At 47.0% G+C, this 24,421-nt stretch overlaps 1 protein-coding gene across 1 annotated transcript; it reads left to right on the plus strand.

Annotated features, from left to right (window-relative positions):
• The first annotated feature begins 1,159 nt into the window (after positions 1-1,159).
• Positions 1,160-19,313, plus strand: LOC144179794 (neprilysin-1-like). The gene is made up of 8 exons (XM_077708230.1): positions 1,160-1,432; positions 2,503-2,671; positions 6,269-6,388; positions 7,218-7,499; positions 9,970-10,206; positions 12,988-13,241; positions 15,274-15,417; positions 18,933-19,313. The coding sequence occupies exons 1-8, from the start codon at positions 1,160-1,162 to the stop codon at positions 19,311-19,313; spliced, it is 1,860 nt and encodes a 619-aa protein (XP_077564356.1).
• The last annotated feature ends 5,108 nt before the right edge of the window (positions 19,314-24,421 follow it).

Consider the following 24,421-nt stretch of genomic DNA (forward strand, 5'->3'; position numbering starts at 1 on the left):
TTCTTCCGGTTCGTCTGCGCTGGGAAACGAAAGAAGGACGCATTGTCACTAGTAAGAAACGCTCTCCATCGCACTGAAAAGAGCGCAATATGTATGTTTAGATCACAAATTCTTACCGATATCGGCAGAACAAAGTAATTCTACGCAGAGAAAACATTCAACGAGGAGATGTGAATGTAAGCGCGAGTACAACTGAAATATGGTACTTTATTTTTTGAATGGTTTTTTTCTAAACGGGTCGAGAATAACTACTTTATCGAACGCCCTGAATACAAAATCTATGTTTCTTTTTGTCTTAAATGCTCTCAACAAATTGACGCAAGGTTTGTAGCAGGTGGTTTTTTTTTTTTAGATAAAAAGGTTTCTTCGCCATGTTATAAAGGCTTCTGTTATAATGGTGTCTATTGTTATGTCATAATGGTTATGTTATAATGGTTATGTTATAATCGTTTTTATTGTTAGTACTAAGGGGGCCAGCAGCAATTTTAATTAAATAACTTGACTGCCAGAAATTTCCACAGAAATTGAAAGCACCATATTGATTAGCCTTCAAGTGGGACCATTGGAAAGGAACTCTACTGAAAATTAGATGCAAAAAAAAGGCACATGCAGAGCACTCAAATACTGTGGTTCGTGGTGTCAATTGCGTTAGCTTAAACTACGGAAGCCGGATTTTGTATCGGCTCTGGCGTGCTATCTTCAACGCCAGGAGAGCCGCCATTACAACCCGTTGAACGTCGGCTTGCGGAACGCAAGAGTAAGAACGGAGGAGTGGAAACAATGCTTCATAGAGCGACCAGATAACGTCACAAGCGCTTGTTTTAGGTTAAGCTAACTGCATCTGTTGCGGGAGAAGAATCTACGTGGCCGCCGCAATCGCCATTTCCCTGCGTTGTTTCGGAATTAATTGTGGCCGCTACCATTTCGCCCATCAAGGACACCTAGCCTCTCCTTCGCCGACGCAGCTACGAAGCTTTGTAGTCCGCGTTCGTTTTCATAGTGACATTATCTTCTCGCTCGCCCGCAGCCGCGGAAACCAGTGTTTCGCTTCCTTGCAGTATATTCTCGCTCCGTGTTCAATGTCACCATCAACATCCGTAGTTCCTTTCGTTCCGTGGACGCGCAGATGGAGGCGGAGATTCGTGCCAGAGTGTCCACGATGGTGTCCGCGGCGCGTGTTCCTCCGACGGGTCAGTCTGCCTTCGAGAAGGCCGTGGCCACGTACCGGGCTTGCGTGTCCCTCTACGCGCACAACAGGTCCGAAGCCGTGCAGCTCCGGCAGTTCCTGACAATGCTGCGCCTGGACACTGTTCGCCCGGACCCCAGCCAGAACCCTCTGGAATCTATCGTGCAACTCAACTTGGCCTGGGGACTCGGGGCCATCATCGAGATACAGGAGGCGGCAGGGACCAGGCTGGAATTTCCACACCAGGTGCGACAAATTGGACTTTACCTGTGTAACTGAGTGGAATAGTTGCATAACATGTTATTGGCCGGAGACATATTAGCGCGTCCTTGCCTTCAGCTTACTGCCGGAAGTGCCCAAGCGAACTGCGACACCCAAATAAACAGATAGTACGTACACTGCACGTGGTTTAAAAAGGACCGAGCTGTCCAAGCAGCTGGTCATGGCCAGGTAGTTAACTATGAAAGAAAACAGTTTTTTGTCGAAGAAAGGTTGAGCAGAAATTTTTTTGCGTGTGTTGAACTCTGTTAGACAGTTTCACACTAACGTTTGCTAGACGAAAATCCGGTGTACACTACTGCGTAGTCGATGTCGCACTTCAACGAGCATTTCATCCTGAGTCGTTGAGAACGTAGAGTTTCACACTAAAAACTAGAGGGGACACTGGCGCTGCAGTCATTCAACCACCATGGAGCTGATTGTGTGACGTAGACCTTTTATTTTTGAACTTGGCTCAACCTGAGGCTTGGCGGTTGTTATGTGTACTTGACTTATAATTTTTCTGCGCCATCAGTTTCGAGTTCGGCGTCGAAAGCGTTGACGGCTCGTTCCGGGGCAGAATTGGCCTTATCGCTCGATTCCAATTGCAACAATAAGCAAATACTACTCGGCTGAAATGAAATGCATGCGCAAAGCAGTAGCTCCACCGTGTAACGGTCAGCTAAAACTCGCGAGTTTTAACTGGTCGTTTTTCACGGTCCGGTTCACTCCGATATCAAGCGGGAGCGCCATTGCGCATGCGTGACGCGCTTGGCCGCGAAAGGCATTGGCTCCGGTTGCGCTGAGTGGGACACTGATAACGTAGCGGATCATTGAAAACGGTCAGCTAAAACTCTTTAATATTAAAGATTTTTATATAGAGCGTCCACACAGCGCGAACCCGGCCAGCAGGGTCCGCGTTTGTTTACGCCTCATACCGATGCGAGGTCGGTGCACGCGTTCTTGAACCCGCCAAAATTACGCTTTCCATGGAAGATATAGCCCTATAAACTCAAAGCAAGACGTTTTCTGTGTTGTCGTTTGTATCTTTTCTGAAGATTATGTTCAGCAATTCCGAGACCGAGTGGTACAAGGATCGCGAAGAAAAGATGGCCAACGATATCTACGAGAGCTTCGTTTCGGCGACGTTGCGGTTCCTCCTAACGAACGAGGACAACGCCCTACTCAAAGAAGTCAAAGAGGACATTTCCGAAACTGAATCCGAAGGTGAGGACAGCCAGTGTTGCCGGCAATAGGATACGGAGGGCGGTGCTAATGTGAGTGCAACTGTCGGTAAGGGCAGCGGTTCCGAAGGAAGAGTAAGCGAAGACATTGAAGAGAATGAAGAGCAGAAGTGCGTCCATGTCCTTCGTATTTCGTTGGCTATAGTACGAATTATTACCGGCAGACACGGACTCAACAGGGAAATAATCACAGTCTTTGGTGCTGATTAAAAAAAAACATCTACAGTATCCAACCGATTTTTCGGACCTGGATGGGAACGAACAATAGTCCGAATAAACGAGCAGTCCGAAAACTCCGCAAGTCCCAAAAACTAACTTTATTTCAATTAAATAAGACTGAACCAAATCCTTGTGATGGTAACAGCAGTGTATTGGCGATGGGTTGAACCCCGTGAACCATAATCGTAACGATGGCTACCGATCAATAAAAGAACAACGTGCACGACACCGACACAGGACTAACCTAATCGGATGATGTTGCTTATGAGTGAGCGTCACTTGGGGCCTAAAAAAGCGATGTCTAAACAAACTGACCACGTATGACCTGTTTTCGGCTTTGTAAATTGCTTCTGCCGCGGACTAATGCAAAATTATGGCCTCCAAAATGAAAGTTTGTTTACCCGGCGGGAGTCAATTCGATCCCCATGCAATCCGAAGATAGACAGGTGCCTTAGGATTCAAAATGGCGTCAAGCGAGAGTCGCACGGTGGCTCTGTCGCTAAAATATTTGTCCGGAAGATCCAGATTCTGGCTGCATTTTGTCCGAAATATCTGTTGTTTATATACATTACTCATATGGGACAACTGGGGGCCTTACGGGCAATATCGTTTTCATTAGCTCGTTTTACTGGCCTAACCGAAATGATGCCATGGGAAATTAAAAAGAAAAGGAAGTCACGAATAATTCAGGGCAGTTGAGCACTATTAACAGGACCTAGATGTCGCTTTTGTTTCGCTTCTATGGGGTTCAAACAGCTCCAAGTATCAATCCCGTGTTTCCATTTATGCTTGAGTGCCCGCCACAGCACACGCTGTTGGACAAAAAAAAAAGACGTTTTTGCTCCCTTGTAGCATCCACAGCGCAAACAATCCGCTATTAACGCGAACTTGTTACATATAATTATTGCACATTTTCTTGGGCCGCATGCATGCGTCGCCATGCGTAAGCGACTCGGAGGTATAGTGCTGATGAAACACCCTGCCAACAAACCCATCTTTTCGAAGATGTTCTTGTATCAAAGCACCGCAAGAGCAGCGAAGAACGTGGGGCTACGTGTACCATTGGTAATGCCCCTCTTTCTCTGGTGTAAAAGTCGACCCTTGGGGGTTCGTATATGTTTTGATGAAAGCATATCATAGCATTTGCACATATTGGCTAGTGTCGTTTTTAGTATTGTGGCGCGACTGCAATAACGATGCCCAATGGCCGTTCCATGTGACGGGGGGCTTTATATAGTTGTCCGTTATTACGTCTCTGTAATGTGGCAAGACTGCGAGACGGAATTTGTAACAGCATAACTGCTTAAGCATTTAGTTCCGGTGTAAAGCATGACCAGAAAACTCAAACCAGCTGGGGCCACATCAGCGTGCGCCTCATGAAGAGCGCCCAGCGTTTTCCCGGCTTTCGCGTGGGTTTGCGCCAGGTGCGGAGCGTTCCCGTCGGCCAGCTCGATTTTCGAGAACACTCTGCCGAGCGTTCCTGGCGTGATCTTTCGCGTGCTCTTCTACACACCAGTTAACGCGCGTTCGCGTTAAAAATGTGGAGCGCAGACGACGAGTTCACGCTTCAGACGTTGAGCTCGCAAAGTTGGTAGCCGCGCATTCTGGCGCGTGCTAGCGCGGTCCACTTTTGGGAGAGCTGTGAAAGCCTGCGGACAAAATGATCCGGGCCTGCAGTCATGGAGAACTTTGCAGCGGAAAGTTCGGAAATCCATGTGAGGCAAAACATCCGGGTCTCTGCCGAAGGGGAGAGGGCAACCAGCTCTGCAGTTTCAGCCTTGCACCACTAGTGCAAGCTGCATCATTTTTTCTCCTGACGAAGAAAATGCTAAAATAAATCTAGCGATAAAATGACGTGTTGTCGAACAAACGTGGCAACAGCGAAGCCGCAACTCCTACGTAAGAATTTTAAAAGCGAAGCATTATATGTGTTACTTAGTGACCACCGAAAACGCGCTACGCGGAAGCCAACTTTCTCTGACGATGATTGTGATTGTGGAAGCGCCTCAAGAAAAATACGCTATCCGCGGTCAGAATCGAACATGTATCGCTCGCGTTATGAAGCCAACGTCCCTCCGCTTGCGCCATTTTGACCCTTCTAATAACAGAGCTGTTTAAGCTGGAGCTTCACCCGGTCGCGCCAGCAAAATAATACAAAGAAAAAAGACGCACGTGGTGCCTCCTGGCGAGGCTCCAACATGGGAGTCACCACGAACCACAGCTCCCCTGTTTGTCTGCCGTGCACCACAAAGTGCTAATTTTTTTTATTTGCGCCCTTTGGACATGCTCGAAACCATTTGGATTTGGAGAGGTGTGCACGGACGCGCAAAAGTAAGCACAAAAACCATCCACCCCTCCGAGTAACGACGACGATAGTTGAACGCGAAGCTTTCTTCGTGTGAAATTAAATGGCGAATGGTTGAAGTCAAAGCCGCTGCGATTAAAAATCCAAACTGCGTGCGAGTCAAAGCGCCATCCCAACCAGTGAAAGTTGAAACTGCCTGTGATTCAAAGTCTAAATTCCCACGGCAACCCACTTTAGGAAAGCCTTTGGCGATGGTGAGGATCGCGGAAGCGCCTAAGAAAATGTTTCCCGTGGTTGAAATGCAGCCTGGGTACATCGTGTTATGAATCCGACGTCTATCCAATAGCGGCATTCCGACATGGTCGAAGCAGTTTGGATTTTTAGAGGGGGATATGGATCTGCAAAATTAGGCACAAAATTTATGCACCCGTCCGTTTAACGACAACGATGGTTGAACGCGAATCTTTCTTCCTGAGGAATCAAATAGCGAAGGGTCAAGTACCAACCGCTGCGATTAAAAGTTTAAACTCAGACAATAACCAAGAAAACCCTCTTCGCGTTCAACCATCATCATCGTTAGACGGAGGGGTGGATCATTTTTTTAACACGAAAGCGTTTTATTCAAGGGTACACGAAGATTTTGGTGACGCCATATCCGTCACGGAAGTGACGCCTGTACAACAAAGCAAGCGGCCTGTAAAGGGTGCACTCCTGGACACGGGGTCTTCTTGCGGGGAAGCAACCTTTAGTATTAAGGAGTACATTATACTTACGGTTGTTCGTTTTCGGGTTTTATATTTTAACAAGAAAGTGTTTTATGCCGCGATACCCAAATATATGTCTGACGTCATATCCGTCACAAAAATGATGCCAGTAAATCTTGATGAAGCGACCCGCCAGCAGGACGTCGCTCGTCAAGCACACCCACAAGACAGCCACCGACCCGCAAATCATGCTCAGATGTAGATTTCAGTGCACATTTCACTTTCGTGTTTTTCTCATTCCTATGACAGAAGCATCAATCATAGTTTTTTTTTTGTTTTTTTTTTCTTTCAGTCGTGACGTTCCTCCTGGGGCAGTTTGCAATATCCAAGGGCAGCGACGACTCCGAAGAAATATCGCACGAAGTACACGTGGAGGATGTGCCGAAGTACCTGAATGGCGTCGTCACCAATGGTGAGTGTCAGGCAGTGGAGGTGACGGTAGCTCGGCCTGCTGGGTCGTGCTTTTCAGGAGTTTGAGGTTTAGTGCAGCTGATGAAGATTTCAGCTCATGCGGCGTAAACCACTCTTCAGCTGGAAGCGCGCGGTTTGAGAAATCTGTGATGGGGACAGCGCTCTCGATAAAGTGCGTACATAATTTACGCTATGTGGTGTGGTCTGCTTTGTCTGTCTGTCCGTGGTGTGTGTGTGTGTGTGTGTGTGACTGCGTGTTCGCGCTTGGACATAACATCCGCATGCCAACCATGAACAACTCTGACTCTTAGGAAACTGTCGCTTAAACTGTCCCCAGCCTGCCTGTCGAAGTGAATGACGCCGAAGGACGAAGAAACGAAAGCGGAGAAAGGCACGCAAAGACAATGAAGGCTTGGAAAAATATCGTCTTGAGCAGCCAAAATGCTTTCACCTTCAAAGCCTGTAAGCTGACTTACACAACCTGAGGAACTTTTTAAATTTATAGTTAGCTTGGTTCGTAATTCGTTTAATTGAAATAATGACATCCTTTTATATCATCCATTCATTCATTGTACAAATAATGTAAAAATGGCTACACCAGCGTTTCAGCTTTATTTAGGGATTGCTAAATACTGCCAAAAGCAACAGTGCCACAAAGCCGTGATGGCGGCTTTACTCAGCTTTTCGTCGCGTTTTGAACCCACTCACCAGCTTCTTCCTTCTACCTTCCGTTCTGGGGAATTCCCTAATGTGTATTATAGGAGAATTATCTGATTGGGAGTAGACGTTTGCTCTCTTCAATCAACGTTTTGCTTGTCTTTCCTATGCAGACGAGTGGTCTTCTATGGTTCTCAGACACAGCGACCACACGTATGGCATGCGAGATGATATCTTGCTGGAGCCACTCGCCATGAGGCTCACCGTCATGCTCCTGACCCAATTGAAGCGCCTGAGTTTGTTGCGCCTGCTTTCGTGGAGCGTGCTGCGTCAACTGGTGCCCTACGCTGACGGTAAAACCAGGAGCGGGCCTCTGAAGGAGCTGCAGGCTCGGTGTTACCGCGACGTCAGTGATATGCTGGAAGCAGCGCTCGTTTCCAAGTACATATACAATGGTGAGTTATCGGAGAAAAAAAGAGAGAACTTTGTTTTTTTATGATCGCGGTGGTTGGAGTAGTATCTGGCAGCCGCCTGTCAGCTACTGGTAGCAATACGGATGTAGGTCAACAGGTTCAGTTGATCTTAGTGACTGCATGCGGTAACCAGCCTTTCATTAGTGTGATGTGTTCTGTGATGGTCGGGATTCTAAAGTGACCCTGGATCCACTTTGGGCATGAGGAGATGGAGGCACAGACACTTGGAAGTTTTTACATTAGTATTTAATAGGATCAACTGGCTCAATCTCGCTTACGCCTCGGCATCGCTGGGCTGCTTCGGCGTGATGCGGCACGCTGTTGTAGGAAGGGCCTGACGTTCGCCGTAACCAGGCTGCTGCGGGCTTGAGCGTGGAGTCTGCCTCGGTCACGGCGCTGTGGCTCAGGCTCAAATGAAGGGCCCGCTGCGATGAGGCTCCCGCGGTTTCGAACGAAGAGGTCGGTCTCGTACGCAGGGATGAGGCTTCTCCTTCTCGGGATCGAACGAAGGGCCCGCCGTGATGAGCCTGCTTCGGATCGTACGAAAAGGTGGCGTACGCCGCGATGAGGCTTCCCCGGCTCGAGCTCGAACAAAGGGCAGAAGTCTGCCGCGATGAGGTTGCTTTGGCTCGGGCCCATACGGCGGCTGTACGTCGGTTAGCTAATTGTTGAGGCAGGTGGGCAGACGTCGCACTCGAGCGATGGCTAGACTCCGGAGCCCGAAGATCCCTTGCCTTCTGCCCAGTGGTTCCCGCGAGTCATCTCGTTCGCTCCTCGGATTGCTCTTCCCTCCCTCGGTCGGCCTACTATTTATATACCTTTCGTCGCTTTCTTCCACTCCTTCTCCCACACCGTCAGTGACCGTTGTCCCCTTGTGTCCACCGGGGACATAACGAGCCACTTAGGCTGTCACAGAAGGAGTTCTTATCGGGGGTTTCGACTGGCGTCTCAAAGACGGTACTAAGATGCCCTCTACAAGGGGAGTCATTGGCGCTTCCCAACGCACTCACCTCTCCGCGTAGGCCCCCGAAAGTCCCATTGCTGGCCTGGTTACGCCGGGCCCTTGTGGCTCGCTGGACCGTTTTTCGGAAGGGACACAGACCGCTGTGCCGTCGCCGACCCTTTGAAGTTCAATGCACACACGCGCACACACAGACACTGGCCCTGTACAAGTTGAGAACCAGCGCTAGTCTCTTTTAGCGCTGGTTCCCGAGATTGGTGGCGCTCGCCAGATAACACGGTACCAGTATGTTTCTTTTTGTTTCTTGAGGCCAGCCACCGGCTGAATTCTTTTCAGCGAACATGAGCCATCACAGTTCCGAATGGGGTGTTTGTGCATTCCCACAGGGTATGTGCTTTTTTGAGTGTCACGTTACACTGGCTGCATTACGGGGCGTGCTCGCGGTTCTAGGTCTTAGGCGGTGTAACCGTGCCGGTGTTTGTAGTATGTTCATTTGGGCTTATCTGAGTAGTGCTGGTTCTTCTCTGTCCAACAAAGGATGAGAGAGGGGTACTCTGTCTTATCGTGAAGGTACGGTCCCAATTTGATATTACAAGGGAGTGCCGCTTCAGGGTACAGGAGAACATACGATATAATTGTATACGCCTGCTCGCCTACTTACTCCCTGTCCAACCAAGATCCAGTGGAGTCGTGTGGTGGCAATTTATAGTAGTACCATTTTGTTTGCATCCGTTACACCACACGTCCCACCCGCAGTGCTAGAGCACTAGCTAAGTCAGCCTGCACCTAAGCACAAGGACAGGTGTTCTGTTCTGTTTGCGGCGGCTCTATTTTTTGTTGAATACAAAGGAGAGAAGCCCTGCAGTTGTGTGCAGACTGGTTGTTTATGAATGGGAGGTGACTTTCAGCAGGCAATCTCCTCAAAAAGCTCACGCTGCAAAACGATTATTAACCTGCGTTCTACCACCAATCACAAAAAATTAGAAACTATGGTAATGTCCGTACTTTTGTGTAATATTCTGGTCTACGAACGATGCATGTCTTTGACGCTTCCAAGTAGCATTCACCACCAATGCTGACGAGGCAGGCTCTACAACAAGACGACATCCGCAGCTATGTACGGTAACAGCATTCTTTATAACCTTGAGCGTCGCCGGTATATTTGAGGACAGAGTTATCGGGAATGGACACATTTAGAAATGCTCTGGTGACCCCATCCTAGTTATGAGGTCTGGTTAATGACAGCTAATCCACTGTAAACCGTATGGCCAGGAAGCAGAATAAATAGTGCTTTCTACGCAATCGTGCTTGGTTGCAATCGTGTTTAGTTGACGTTCAGGTCACGTTAACGACTGGGTCTCACTCCTGTGGACGTCTTATTATAGGCGCACACTGGTTCTAAGTACTTTGTACGTAAGATAAGGATTTCTTTTGTTTATCTATGTTTTCATGTCTCCCGTCAATTTTGTGGTCTCACAAACACCGCCGCAGTGGTGACAGTGGATGCCCTCCGTGACACAGCGTACATGGGCCGCCGCATCCGGGAGTCCGTAAAAGCTACTGTGGGCAACTCCGGGTGGCTGCCCAGGACCGCTCAAAATGCTGCTAGAAGGAAAGTGAAAAGCATGAGACTTTTCATCGGCTTCCCCTTGAACCTGACACGGCTCGCGCTACTCGAAGAGTTCTACGAGGACCTCCCGGACGTGACCCTAGCAAGCACGGCGGCAGGTACACAAGTGGATTCCGATGATCATGGTGATGATTATGATTTAATGGCGCAAGGCCAACAGAGGCCAAACATCAGAAATTATCACAAAATAAATACAAGTGCAAAGAACTACTAACATTGTTTTCAGATAAAGTTAAATGGTTTAAAGGGCAGACCAGACAGCTGGTGTAAAGGGCCAGGTTGTTATTGTGTGTGGCACGAAAAAGGACGTAAAAATGTATTCTCTACTAAAAAGTTAACAACAAAGAAAGCATAGGATTGACAGCGAAAAGTATGATGGATGGAGTTTAATATTGTGTCAATTTAATTCAGGACATTCTGTTCTATTCTGCCAAGCGCTTTCCACTTAACTAGTGTGTGTATTACGCACAGGCCCCACCACACCGGCTACACAGGGGTAGATTCGGAGCGAAATGTCATCACGTTGTAACTTCCAAAATATTGTCGCCGGATGCGAGTCCATAGTTTGCGACGTAAACGCGAGGTGAAATGCGAACTTGGCGTAAATTTATCGGAGCCGGATAAAGTGCACGCTTAGCAGTACTACAGCTTTCCCGCTCATGGCAGTCCTTTCAACAGTGATTACTCTGTAGGTATTTAGCGAAATGTAAAGTTCCTTTGCGCTGCTATGAATGGGGGTTAAAATTTACTTTGTGCACAGTTTGAAGCCCCGAACGTTGCGAAACTAGGTTCCTGAGCCATGGAAACTATCCCGCAGAAATGCATGGGGAGCAAGATTTGACAGCGAATTACACATAAAATATTTAGAATCCTGGAAATTTCTTTTAGTGTTTTCATCTCTACCTTGACATCTTCCTTTATGCCAAATATCACTTTCCTATAGTGGTTTTGCTACGTTCCTGAGAGGTCGGAAATTTGAGCGAGAAAGCTGGGTATGGACTTAATGTAACCACAGAAAATGTGCTTCAGAATGTTGTTAAACGTCCCGTTGAAAACATTTTCTTTCTCAAACATGGCCTATGGTAAAATCTTGATCCCACAGAGTTTCGTACTAATATATACTAAAGGGATATGTGGCGCTGAAGTCGCGGCCCGTCATGGGCGCTGCTATTGCAGCTAGCGACATTCCTTGCCTACTTGGCTTGGCTAGCCACAAGGCTTCTGTTTTTTTCTCGAAGCCAAAATCAATAAAAAAGGATAACATCTTTATCTTGTTCACATTGCATAAATCTTCTAAATAATCCCTGACAAATAAATCTTTTTGGAACTTATATTTTATAATAACAAATCAAATTTGATTAATCTTCTGCAGTAATAATGTTGCTTTTTTTACAGCCAGAGGCAACTTTTCAGCCTGTTCATGAGACATGCCAAGAGCAAGTGGAGCGTGCTTCCTCGATACATTACGGAATGCTCGCTGAAGCGCGGCTCGCCGAAACAGTGGCGCCAGGTTTCCCCGTAGTATATATTAGTATGAAGCTCTATCGTTGAATCAACATGGTTCTGATATCCTCTTAGCAATATGCTCGAGTGAAACAGAACGGCAGGCGTTACACTGGGCATCCTCGATTAGCCAGTCCTGGGTAGTCGGGGGGGGGGGGCAGCGCTAGCCGAGGACGGCCTTCGGACTGGGGACCCCCATAAAAATACATGAGAAGATGAAGTGTCGGAACGGGTCCCGGGCAGTCCGCAGACGGTCCGGGACTGATAATTGAAGAGGCACACTGATGTAACTGTATACACCGCGCCCACATTTTAAAAGCCAGAACAGAAAATGAATATGTGACGTGCATTAAATGATCCGGGAAAGCACTTTAGTTTTGTTACGAGTTCGTCCAGGTAGGTCTGTAAAATACAAGCACACAGCCATAGTTCAGCTTTTTATTTCTTTTCTTTGTCGAGAGGCCATAAAACTACTCAAGTGTGAAGTCTGCGAAAGAGGTTCATGGTTTCCCGTACGATACAGGGTTGCAAGGAGCTGCACCCCATGTTACCCGAATCAGCCAGCCGTAACACGAGCCGGTTCATCTGTGGCAACTTCTGAAGCGTGCTATTATGGGATGTAACTAATTTAGTGTTTCATTGGTTGTAAGCCTTCATTTGCGGGCAAAGAAAGAAAGGTGCTGAAATATTTCAATATTTCTGGCCCATAAGCTCATAGGAGCCTTGAGGGGGTTGATGCGTGCGCGCACGTGAGCACCCACACACACCCACGCACGCATACATTGATCACCCCATACGAAGCATTCCCACTCTGTAATGCTCAAGACAGCGTGCACACCATTTCGAAGTGTGACACTTTATTATACCCACGCGCATGTTCGAATTACCACCACTTCCAAAGTCTGCAAATGAAAGTGCCAGAAGAGCCGCTGCCTGGCTTCATCGCCACTCCCATTTGCCTAAGAAAAATTCACGCGTCCCCACGAAGTGAATCATGACGAGTGGGTGGAGCACTGGGGATCGTTCTTACCGTAAATCACCCGTGGCACTGCCCACACCCGCATGTAAATGAGTGACAACGCGTGCGTACAGTATATACAATTTCAATCCAATCCAATCCGATACAATTCAGTTTAATCCAATCCAATCCATTTCAATCCAAACCAATCCAAATCCAAATCCAATCCAATCCAATGCTCCTCGCGCATGCGCAACACTGTGTACACGGGCGCCAAGCACCGGACAAAGCAAGGTCCTAAGGTGCTTCGCCCCTAAAAGCGCAAAAAGCTTCACGCTTTTCGTGAAGGCTATTTGTTCCTCTTATCGTCCCTCAGCCGTTGAATTCCTGCTTCAGAGGGCTCGTGTTCACATTGCAGAAGGCGACGGTGAGACAGTGGGCGGCAAACTGAGCAACGGCGGCAGCAGCTTCGTCCTGTCTTGGCTGAACGCGAGTCGGTTCCAACGCCGAGCCCAGATCCGACACCCGACAGAGATCATGTTCACCCTGGCGGCGGCGAATGCGCAGAACACCTACCCTACCAACACCGTGAACATTGCGGCCGCGTTGGTGCAGCCCGTGGTGTACTTCTTCGGGGCTGTCGCCGGCTACAACTACGGGGGCATCGGATCGGTCAGTGCAGCGACGCAAAACAAATCGAAATGAATCAAGTCAGATAAAATCAAACCAAAAAGTTTATTCCAACACGAAGTGTCGAGGACGCGGAATAAAAATACTCGAAATAGTCTTGGCGGGCTCCACGGCTCCTATGCAGAGCAGATGCAACGGGCACAGACGTTATACATACAAATTTAATATACATGAAACAGATGGTTCATCAACATGGCGGATTGTAAAAATGAAATCCCGGATGATAGCGTAGCATTTGTTCACCATAATTTTTTTATGCAGTCGGTGTTTCCAAGCGGTCAAATTGGCAAATGATGCGTGGGTTGTTTTGAGAGTAAGTTTGGAGGTGTCACGCAGTAAATTCCTATATAATTTCATAATGATTTCTTAATGCTTGCGCGGTAAGGTAAAAATGGGTCACTGCTACCAAAGTTATATCTTCTAAAAAACAAGCTGCGTGAATATCATATGCTGCATTCAGAATGATTAGAACCGCCTTCTTTTGTAGCTTTTCAGCTCACCACCTACCATGCTCCGCAGTAAGGGGTGAGCTGAAAATTGTACTGCCCAGTGACTGCGATCGCTTGACGTCGTTAACTTGAGGCGATGGCTGCAGCGTGCGGATTTCATTGAACTGATCAGTTGAGTGTGAGCAGTGATTTAACGCGACCAATTGAGTGAGCGTAATGCAAAACACCAGGACTGATGCGGTTTAAATTCCAATATTGGTCCTGAGGCGGCATACGAAGAGGGACAGCGGTAAGGAGGCAGGGTAAAATGGTATCGGGAGCGCGTACTAGTGAGCAAGTTAACACCTTGTTGGCACATATTCACTTGGACAAAACGAGACAATGGGGTGAAAATTGGAAGTCGGTTGTCAGAGAAAAGAAATTATGCGCTGAAACGCGCACAAACCATATGCTGGTGTCTGGAACTCTCAGCGCTCCACCTTGTGGATTTGTGGGGTCCATGGACGTCGGCAGGGAGAGTGCCAAATATGCATTTGCCCCCCCCCCCCCCCTCCCAAGGTAACACAAGCACTTGCCCTGTACCCCTCTAGCCCCGCGATGCGACAGGTTTCCCCCACAAGACACAATCCTGCCGATGCCCATGGTGGGGTCCGCCTAATATAAGCTCGGACGTATAGCCTGGCGACTGCTCTAGGATTCGCCCGTGCGTTCTTTGACTATATTGCGGGACTGAAGTGACGTGCAACAAAATGCCTGTGAGCCAAGTGTCCTGTTCATGCAGCCCCCATTCAGCCATCTGGCCCCTTACTGGTAGTACTCTTTGGGCAGAGGACGTAGGTACAGCCGCGGATGCGCGCGACATTTAACCAGCGGTGAACCCCCAGTGTTTCACCTTTGCTTACCGCGTTCACTGATACGCCCCCATTCTACCTGATACCGGAGCTTGCACAACAGCAGGCTTGGCCACTCCGGAGAACTAAAGCTCAGATCGTTTCCTTGAGCTCTGTGCCTCAATCCTATATCCCAATTTATATTTGGTACAAGCTTGCCCTAGTTGGAATCTGTGAAAGTAAACAAGGTAGGGCCCGCAGCGGACAGCGGCGGACGGAAGGCTAAAATGAAGCACGCGTGGCAGCGTATGTCGTACGAAGCATGCTGCGCGCTTCAATATCTTTTTTTGCGACGTTATTCTTATTCCCCAGCCTACAGACATTCGATGGGGCAGCCCATGGGAAATTTACGCTACCCCCGAATGGGGCGTCTACAGTGCATTGTGATAGGAAGGTCACAAATAAAAAAAAACTAATGTATAAAATGCTGCTTTAAGCGATATTTCAGATGGGTGAAAGTTATATTTATTACATGACTGCGGCGTTTAGTGAACGTCTCCTACACGATGGGTTCAGCTGGTGTACCTTCGAACTTAGCTAAATACTTGACATTATGAAAAAGAATGCTGGTCAAGCGATAGAATACAACTGCAGGAAAAAAAATTCCACCCAGAAAACGTTTCCGCGAATGGGTTGCAAGCAAACTGATTTTCCCATTTCGCATAAATTCCGCAGGTAATAGGTCACGAAATGATGCACGCCTTCGACGTCAGAGGCCGGGGCTACGACGAGACTGGCGCGGAAAGCAAGTGGTGGCCAAAGCGGGCTACCGGCAAATACACGGCGCAGGCGCTTTGCCTGCGTTCCAGTCATGAAGAGGTAAGACACGCGGTTTCTTTTTCTATTCTCCTTTATGATGAGAACACATCCCCTAAGACATGTTCAAGAACAAGGTGTGCGGACATCCGTAGAACTTGGAAGTAGAAAATCCCTCTATCATCGTTGAACACAGCGCCCTTCACGGCAGCAGGTGCACATTTTGTGAAAAACAGCAAAGACAAAAAAGCAGAGCGAGAAACGTCAAAATTTATGCGTAAAGGAGGAGAAAATCTAACTTTACATTTTGTATATGAGGCGCCTATATGTGGAAGGAAACGTACTCGGCTTTTCTCGCCTCCTATATGCGTAAAAGCACCCTATGGTGTCGATCCCCTGTTCTTGTTCGGACAGTAAAACCTGGGTATGGCGTAGTTGATACAAAAGCGCAATTTTTTGTTACATGCAGGGTTTCGTTACATGTAGGTTTCGAGTTAAGGCTCGCATGAATGAAGCAGAAACAAAACCAAAATGCTAGACTGCAGTGGTGGTGAACTAACTCTTAAGGATTTATTTCACAGTTAAAAGCTACATGATTTCCGCCCGCTGTTTTCCCACCACCTTAGTCACTACACGGCACTCCAAAAAGGCAAGGTCACTTCCCCCCGTATTCACAAACGTAACTTAAGTATCTCTTTCGCATTTTGACACTCTCGGGTGCCTTAACCCGTTTCAAGGAACAAACGTATGCTGAAAGTACGCGTTTTCGCGAACTTGATTTTTTCAGCCCTGAAAATGGTTGAGAGGGGCCTAGCTGGGATACTATACCAGGCGCCAACATTATTCTTTCTCGCCAGCGGAGACAGCCTTTAAAATTGTGCGCTTGTCTTGAGAAGACAAAACTTCTGGTTTTCTCTCAGCTGAATAGATCACCGACGAACCGACACCACAGATAGCAGCAGAGACTGGCGACTACACGCCGACAGGCAGGCCTAGCATTTAACCAACACCGCAGTGACACTGGAAACGCACAGTATACATAGTTTGCGGTGAGGACGAAACTCGCTAAATTAGTGCATTTCTCCAGCCGATTTTTCAGAAAAAGCGCGAGAAGAAGGGCTCCTCAGCGTAACAAATTCGTTAAATCATGGTTAGCCGTCGCTACGCCTTCGTTAAATTGAGGTCGCAAACGCAAGTTTCAGTGCGGCTGGTAATAGGGAATTGATGAACTTCATTAAATTCAAGAATTCGTTACATATACTTTCGTTACATGCAGGTTTAACTGTACTGCCTTCAGCCTCAGGGTACTTGGCCATAATGGCGAAGCAAAACTCGAAGACTGCCGACCGAACTTACGACCACGTGCCGATATTGCCTTCGCTTTTCATTTTCGCTAGGTGTTGTGCGTTCTCAGGCGAACCATCACGGAACAGGAGTCCAGTTGCATGTACCTTTACCATTTAATTTCCTTCTGTGCAAAAACACTTCCCTCCTTATCGAATGGCCTTTTTCTTTATTGTTGCTATCCATCATCTGCAGTGTAACCTGTTGGGGAATCCATATTTAGGCAAACCTTTTCGGTATCGCTTCTATGTTCGTTTCTCTAAAGTGTAGCCTTTTTTTTAAGGGTTTGGTGACCTTCGAGTCATACGTAATCGCGGGAACGAAATTTCTCCGTCGGCAGATTTATTCTCTCCTGTGGCAATCGTGGTCGGGGGTTTAGTTGTTACTTCTTTTTTTTTGGTGGCTGACACTTCCCGTTTCGATGCTTTCCTGTGAACTACGGTCTTTTAAAACTTTCATACCAACGACCATTTTGCCTGACCACACTAACTTCGGGCTTACAGTGCGAAGTGCCCCACGAGGGGAAAAATCCGGCGTTAGCAGTTGTTCCATGGTGTGATAACACCACGCCATCTGAAAACGAAACTGGACGCGTACCAGCTTACTTCACTGCAAATGTTATCGAAAAACGTTAGCCTTGTACCCCCCATGCCATGTGAATGCCTCTCTTCTCTTTCCCTCTCACCTGTAATGCTCTTCTTGCCCCTCTTGGCTCCTCCTACCATAAACCCGGTGAAGGTTTGCTCAAGGCAATTCAATTTTCGCGCGCGTCATCTATTGGAACCTTCCGTTACTGTTCGGCTTCGAATGCCGCCTCATAATCCATGCTCGGGTGCAATACCATTTTGTATTTTACGTCAAAATATTGCTTTCAACGTTTTTTTTTATTATTTTCTAAGGCAGAAATCGAACGCACATCTATTTTTAATAAAATAACACTGGTAGTGCCGTCCGTATTCATGTTTTGCATCAAATATGCTGAAGGTTTATTTTTGCTTAACAATTTAGAAGTATGAGGTGTTTGTTGGTTTAAGTAGACCAAGAAAGGTCATCGTCTTTACAAATTTCAGCGCGAAACGATCGAGCGTATCTCGCGGCTCCATAGCGTGCCAGGCGTACGCTTCAGTCTGCACGGTGTCCGCCGAAACTGTCCATCACCGCGTCTTGTGATGGAAAGTGCTTCGCCGTTCGGTGTACCCCCAGTTGCTGCGTCGGCTACGCACGGTCGACAACGCAAGTACACCATCAAGGCCGTAGCGTCGGAGGTGTAAAATTCAGTGAGGTTAGCCAGATGACAGGGACTTGATGCCACTCAAATGGTGTCGCTGTCTCCCAGCTCACGCACGCAAACACTATGTGGCGTCACACGTCTTTCATAAATATCGCGAACGAAGTCATAGAGTTTTCACATTCAAGCCAGGTAAGTCACCCGGGGAAACTAGTGTTTTCTGCCGAAGAGGTCGAAACACCTTAGCTTCTTTTTTTCTTAGATGGTTTGGAAATAATTCAGCTGATCATCATCAACATCAACAACAACAGCTCACTAGGTCCACTGCAGGACGAAGGCCTCTCCCATATCCACCTCCAACCACTCCTTTTCTGAGCTGCCTGAGTTCAATCTTTGCGCGCAAGGATGCGGGTTCGATTCCCGGCTGCGGCGGCCGCTTTTCTGATGGAGGCGAAAAGCAAAAACGCCCGTGTGTTGGAGATTTCGGCCCACATTAAAGATCCCCAAGCTGTCAAAATTAATCTGGAGCACTGCACTACGGCGCGCCTCATCGCCTGTGTAGAGTCAGCGCTTCAAACCCTACAATCAATCAATCAATCAATCAATCAATCAATCAATCAATCAATCAATCAATCAATCAATCAATCAATCAATCAATCAATCAAACAAATCTTTGCATCCGAATTCTTTTATATCGCCCTTCGAACGAGTTAATGGTCTTCCCCTTTTTTTTCAATACCCGTCTCTCGGTATCTACTCTTTTACCCTGGCGTGCCACCGGTGGTCATTTCATCTGACCGCATGGCCAGCCCACGGCCATTTCTTTTTCTTGATTTGAACTATGATATCTTCTACTCTAGTATTTTGAGAATATAAGCATGTTAGTTTTCTTCAGTGTTGTAACTAGGCACTGAAAGTCGAGAGAACCAATGCAATCCACTGTTTTTAGTCTGTGCAAGTTAACTAAGCTTTTTTTCGGTGCGCCTGGGGCGCTTCTGTTGTACAGGCGCTGCAGAAAAGGCGCGCGGTGGTCCTCGACCCCACGTTGGACTCCGAGAACCTGGCCGACGTGATGGGCGTGCGCGTGGCATTTGACGCTTTCCGAAACCTCACCGCAATGGTCCCACGCCACGAGGGAGCAAGCATCGAGGTCGCATCGAGCGTCAGCGTGGCTGGCTTCAACGAGCGCCAGCTCTTCTTTATCGCCCACTGCGCCAAGCAATGCGACCCGAAGCCACCACCGCGCATGCGCGACCCGAGGGTGCCGTACGCGCCGAACTGGAGTCGCTGCGTTGTGCCGCTAATGCAAATGCCAGAATTCTCAGAGGCCTTCAACTGCGCGCGCGGCACGCTCATGAACCCAGACAAGAAGTGCAGGTTCTGGTAGTGATATCTTATAAACGTATTCACCTTACTATTCTTTATGGTGAACGAGATGGGCTACTAGGTATTTTTATAGCATTAAATAAGTAAAACATCGGAACATGTGTAATAAGAATGCAAGGAAAATATTTTAACGGTATTTTTGTTTTTCCCGTCGTATTTATTATATGAATTTTTCCGTCGCGTTGTAGCCATAAACCGTTACTAATTAATGTAGGATTCCTGTCGTAATTTTTATCCCATCCACATTTTGATGAACGCACAGAATAATTATAACGTGGAGACGTGCTTTACTTGGATTCGGGTACTGCGATCCCTGCCTGTGTCTCTTCTCGAATATTGCGGTCCGTGTATTGTATTGTGTATTGTGCTCGGCCATTGTGTTCGTGTATTGTATTATGGTGCATGTAACTTCGAGCAATAGTCCCCTGTTGCGTTTAAAAAGCACAACTGTAACCGGTGAAACGAAAAGTGAGCCCGTTCCAAATGTTAATACATTTAGCTGGTCATTGTGGTTATAACGAACATAACAGGTCAAAAGTGCATTCCGGTACATTGTGGTTCCTAATTTTCCTTTGGGCTATCTGATCCTATCAATGTCTTGGCTTATCCTGTACAGTTCGCCGTATGTACGCCAGATGTTTCTTTTGTGATATATGCAGTCCTCCTGCTCGAGCTATTGGTCTGCAGTAAAATAAAACGTGCCAGCTCTTTCCTTTTAATAAATTGTACCAGACACAACAGGACCCGTGACCGTTCAAGCCTCTATTCTTCCTTGACCAGTAAATCTTCCAGCGGCGTGTAACTGGGCAAACTGCGAGAGATATCATGCCGTGTAAAAAGGTTGCAGCATGAAATAGATTATGTAATTAAGCAAGTCGTTTGTTTCATTCCAAATCGGTGCCGAATCATTAGATGGCGCTGGGGTACATTCAGAAAGATTCGGGCTTTTCATTGTCACCGATTACTCCACTCAAGTGGGTACACTGTGCCTATATTTTGCTTGAATCAGTGGTTAGCCTATTAATGTTGAGCGTAACGGTCTACCAAGCAACGTCAGAGTCATTGCACCATGAGCCGTGCGTATGGACTATAAACAAAATAGTGCTTTTCTGTACTTCGCTGTACCGCAACATCCTGACGTATACCTTGTCACTGATTTCACTTATAGCTCTTGTTTCCTTTGTTCTCTGGTTGTTTATTGCTTATTTAATTCAGTGCTGTGAGTTTTAAGCCCCGTGTCATTCTCTAATAATGCTTCATATGTGTGTGTGTGTGCGCGTGCGTGTGCGTGTGTGCGTGTGTGCCTGTGTGTGCGTGCGTGCGTGCGTGCGTGCGTGCGTGCGTGCGCGTGCGTGCGTGTGTGCGTGCGTACGCGTGCGTGGGTGCGTGCGTTCGCGTGTGTGTGTGTGTGTGTGTGTGTGTGTGTGTGTGTGTGTGTGTGTGTGTGTGTGTGTGTGTGTGTGTGTGTGTGACTTCGCTTCACGAGTGAGATGCATATCATTTTGACGTGTTTTAATATATATTTACATGCATAATTGCGGTTTCATCGGATTGTATCCTGGGTGAAATTTTGACCGAACTTTACAGGCTGTATTTTTGTTTGTCTTCTTCTTTATTTCCTTTGTTTTTTCTCTTTCCTCTTTTTTTCTTTCTTTTTTTCTCGCACCTACCACAGCTTGTACCGGTTGATGGAGCTTCGTCAAGCTGCAAAAGTGCGGATTTTTCTCCGACCACCTTTTTTTTCGCTGTATATATGACGAAAAATAAAATTCCTTGATTGATTGGTTGATTGATTGATTGATTGATTGATTGATTGATTGATTGATTGATTGATTGATTGATTGATTGATTGATTGATTGATTGATTGATTGATTGACATTTTTCCACAAGTCGAAGGCCACAACAAAGTAATAGGCTCTTTTTTGGTCACCTAGAAACATGGAGGAGGAGGGTAGGGAGAGAGAGAATGCGTGCTTTACTTGCCTTCCCAAGGTCCTGGGTTCGATGACCACTCAATGCAGTGGCGGTGCCAAACGGTGGGGGGTGGGGGGACGAAGGGGGTGATCCCCCCTACGCCCCCACAAAGAGGTTCTCAGCTTCAGCAACACCGGCGAGAGGCAACGAAACAAGCGGAATGTCCAGGTTGTACTTTATGCTTCCAGTTTTCCCTGCACTGAAACTGAAACAAATTTAATTTTCATGAAACCATTGCTGCATATCTGCACCATAATTCCCCCAATCAGTGTTATGCAGCTCTTCCATCAAGTTTCTTCAAGAAAAAAAAAACATGTCCTGCATAAAGACATATACCGGGTGTCCCAGCTATCATGCACCAAGATTTTAAAAAAGAGTAATGGCGTAAGTCGAAGAAAACCTAGTGCATAATGTTTTCAGTACTGTGGAGAAGCGGGCAACATTTCTTTCGTTAATGAGACTTGACTAATTTATTGAAATTAATTTTCAAACTCGAGAAGTACTGTCCTAATCACGAAAGTGCCAATGAGGCTCTTGTAGGTACCCACGAGGGACATCTAACTGCGGTATTTTCAGCGACGAACTAATTGCGTGTTCGTTTATTCTGACTGAGGAAGAAAACCCGCGAAATATGAGAAATACCACGTGCCGGCGCCTCCGTGCGCATCGTAAAGCAATGCCCTCAAACAGGCTGCCTCTGAGTTAGGGAGAATGAAATAAACAAAAGAAAGAAAGGAGAAATCGCGACCGAGTTTGTGCCTTATCTATACACACGCGCCCCGTGAATCTTCCTGTTGCTGCTCCTTCCATACATGCCATTATCAAGGTGATGTGCTGTCTCTTCGGGCGGGTGACAGGCGAAGCATGCAGTTGCTTTCAATCTGCTTATTTGGTGACGCTGCTTTACAATGCGCGCTAGAGTTCCTGTATAGCTCCCCTAGGGGAGCAATATACAGGAACTCTAATGCGCGCCGAAGCGCCGTCACGTGGTATTTTTCATATTTCCCGGGTTTTCTTCATCAGTCAGAATAAATGAGTACGCAATTAGTTCGTCGCCGAAAATACCGCAGTTAGATGCCCCTTGTGGGCACCTACAAGCGCCTCATTGACACTTTAGTGATTAGGACAGTACTTCTAGAGTTACATAATTAATTACAATTCTTTAGTTAAGCCTCATTAACGAAAATAATGCTGCCCGCTTCTCCACAGTATACTGCAAACATTATGCACTTGGTTTGCTTCGACTTACGTCATTACTCTTTTTTTTAATCTTGGTGCATGATAGTCTTGGTTCAGCCCTTTGGCTCTGGGACCTCCTTCTGTATTGTCACTCATGTATACATAATCAACGAACAAATAAACTCTTTTTCTGATTCTGATTCTGATTCTGATTCTGATAGCTGGGATATCCTGTACGTGCACATTTCTTGTACAAAAAAATTGATCGTAAGCCACCTCGCAAAAGGGGAGCGAAATCTATAAATGAAAGAAAAACACAGTGAGCTTTTGTACGTTTGTTGGCACCGGCAGCGTTTATATAGCTTTAATCGCAAGGGCTCGATACCGTTTTGTAACGTGTATAAATAATTATTGCTCAAACTGTTCCAGTGATGTGCAATTATGTATGGCAAAGTGTTTAATTTTCCCTCTGCAAGTATAAACAATGTCTGATAAATAGAATCAATTTTTATATGTATATATAAAATTTAGGCCTTTGTACAGTTGTTTATGTCGGTGTATTAGGAGTATATGTAAATATTGTTGAAATAAAATGCTATACGTTTGTGAACAATACTTTTTCGGTATCGAATTCGCCCCCCCCTCAAACCTCAAACCAATCTCTGGGACCGCTACTGACTCAGCGCCTCAAAGTTTTTTTCTGAGCCCAGCCACTTTACCTTGTTCTCTTTGCGGCAGCTTTTATTTTAGGAGACGTTTCCCTTCTGAAGGCGTTGAAAACGGCGGTGGCTCTTCAACCGAATGAGCCAAGTAATTCTGCCGTATTAAAATGCGGAAATGTCTCCCCGTTCCCGCTATTACGGAACACGCCTCCAGCACCGCAAGCCATGCGTAACGCCTCTTTTAGCGCCAAAAGCAGCGCGCCTTTCCTTCTGTCCGTTGTACGCGTTTCCGTCTGTTTTACCTATGACACATATGCCGCAGCTCGTCGTCGCGAATCGCATGTAACGTTAGGATGACAGCTGTTTTCCTGGTCCTCGTATCTTTGTAACGGCGCGTGGACGCTGTCACCGCCCCGCCGAGTGGTGTACCTGTTTCCTGTCCACTGCGCACGGGATCCATTGTGTGCCGGGGTGTGTCAGCGACGCCTCCTCGCGCATTGCGTCTCTCGCGTGCGGACTCCCCGGTTCGATAGGTCCGATCCCTTATTGAAGCGGAGCGGCCGGAGATGCGTGACGTTACACGGTCCAGAAATAAGCTCCGTGCATGCGTAAGCGGTATTCTTGCCTTACATATTCCATGCCGCCAGACACGGATAGAGAGTCGCCACGCGTCCCCCGGTTCCTGTTGTCATTTTCCGGATATTTGAATCTGGCCCTAATTTGCATATATACAGCGCTGGAAAACCTTTTCTTCTACTAAGGTTGTAAAGGATAGACAATGGCATGCGGGCGAGAATTGTCCCATGTGGGTGGGAAGTCTTTTTTTTTTTTTTTCAAACGCTATGTCTAGAGCACCGTACGAGGTTACTATAAGCTTCCCACTGAAGTGACGTACACCCAAGAGCAGAAGTTGACGGACCACGAAAGCAGCAATTCTGAGTTATTTCTCTGCCGCACGGCATCCCGGAGTACTAGGTGCGGTAGTTTTCATTAGTTCAGTATTTATACGACATCTCGCGTCCATTCGACAGCTCGTGGGGCTGCTATAGGAAGAGAAATAGGCTAAAATTGCTACTTATCTGGTCCGTAAACTTTTGGTCGTAGCTGTACGTCCAGCGACGTCTTACAGAAAAACGGCGCGTGAGGCATTACTTCGCTTTCTCCAACCTAACGTAACGTAATTAAAGGAAAATATTATTTTAAAAACACCATATAAACAACAACAAATAACTTACCTTATTAAATTCAAATTTGTATCAAAAAAGGAAACAGGTGCCAGGAGTTGGGCTCGAA

Source organism: Haemaphysalis longicornis, unplaced genomic scaffold (assembly GCF_048455015.1).
Source record: "Haemaphysalis longicornis isolate Haplotype H1 unplaced genomic scaffold, Haemaphysalis longicornis Haplotype H1 scaffold_4, whole genome shotgun sequence".
NCBI lineage: Eukaryota > Metazoa > Arthropoda > Arachnida > Ixodida > Ixodidae > Haemaphysalis > Haemaphysalis longicornis.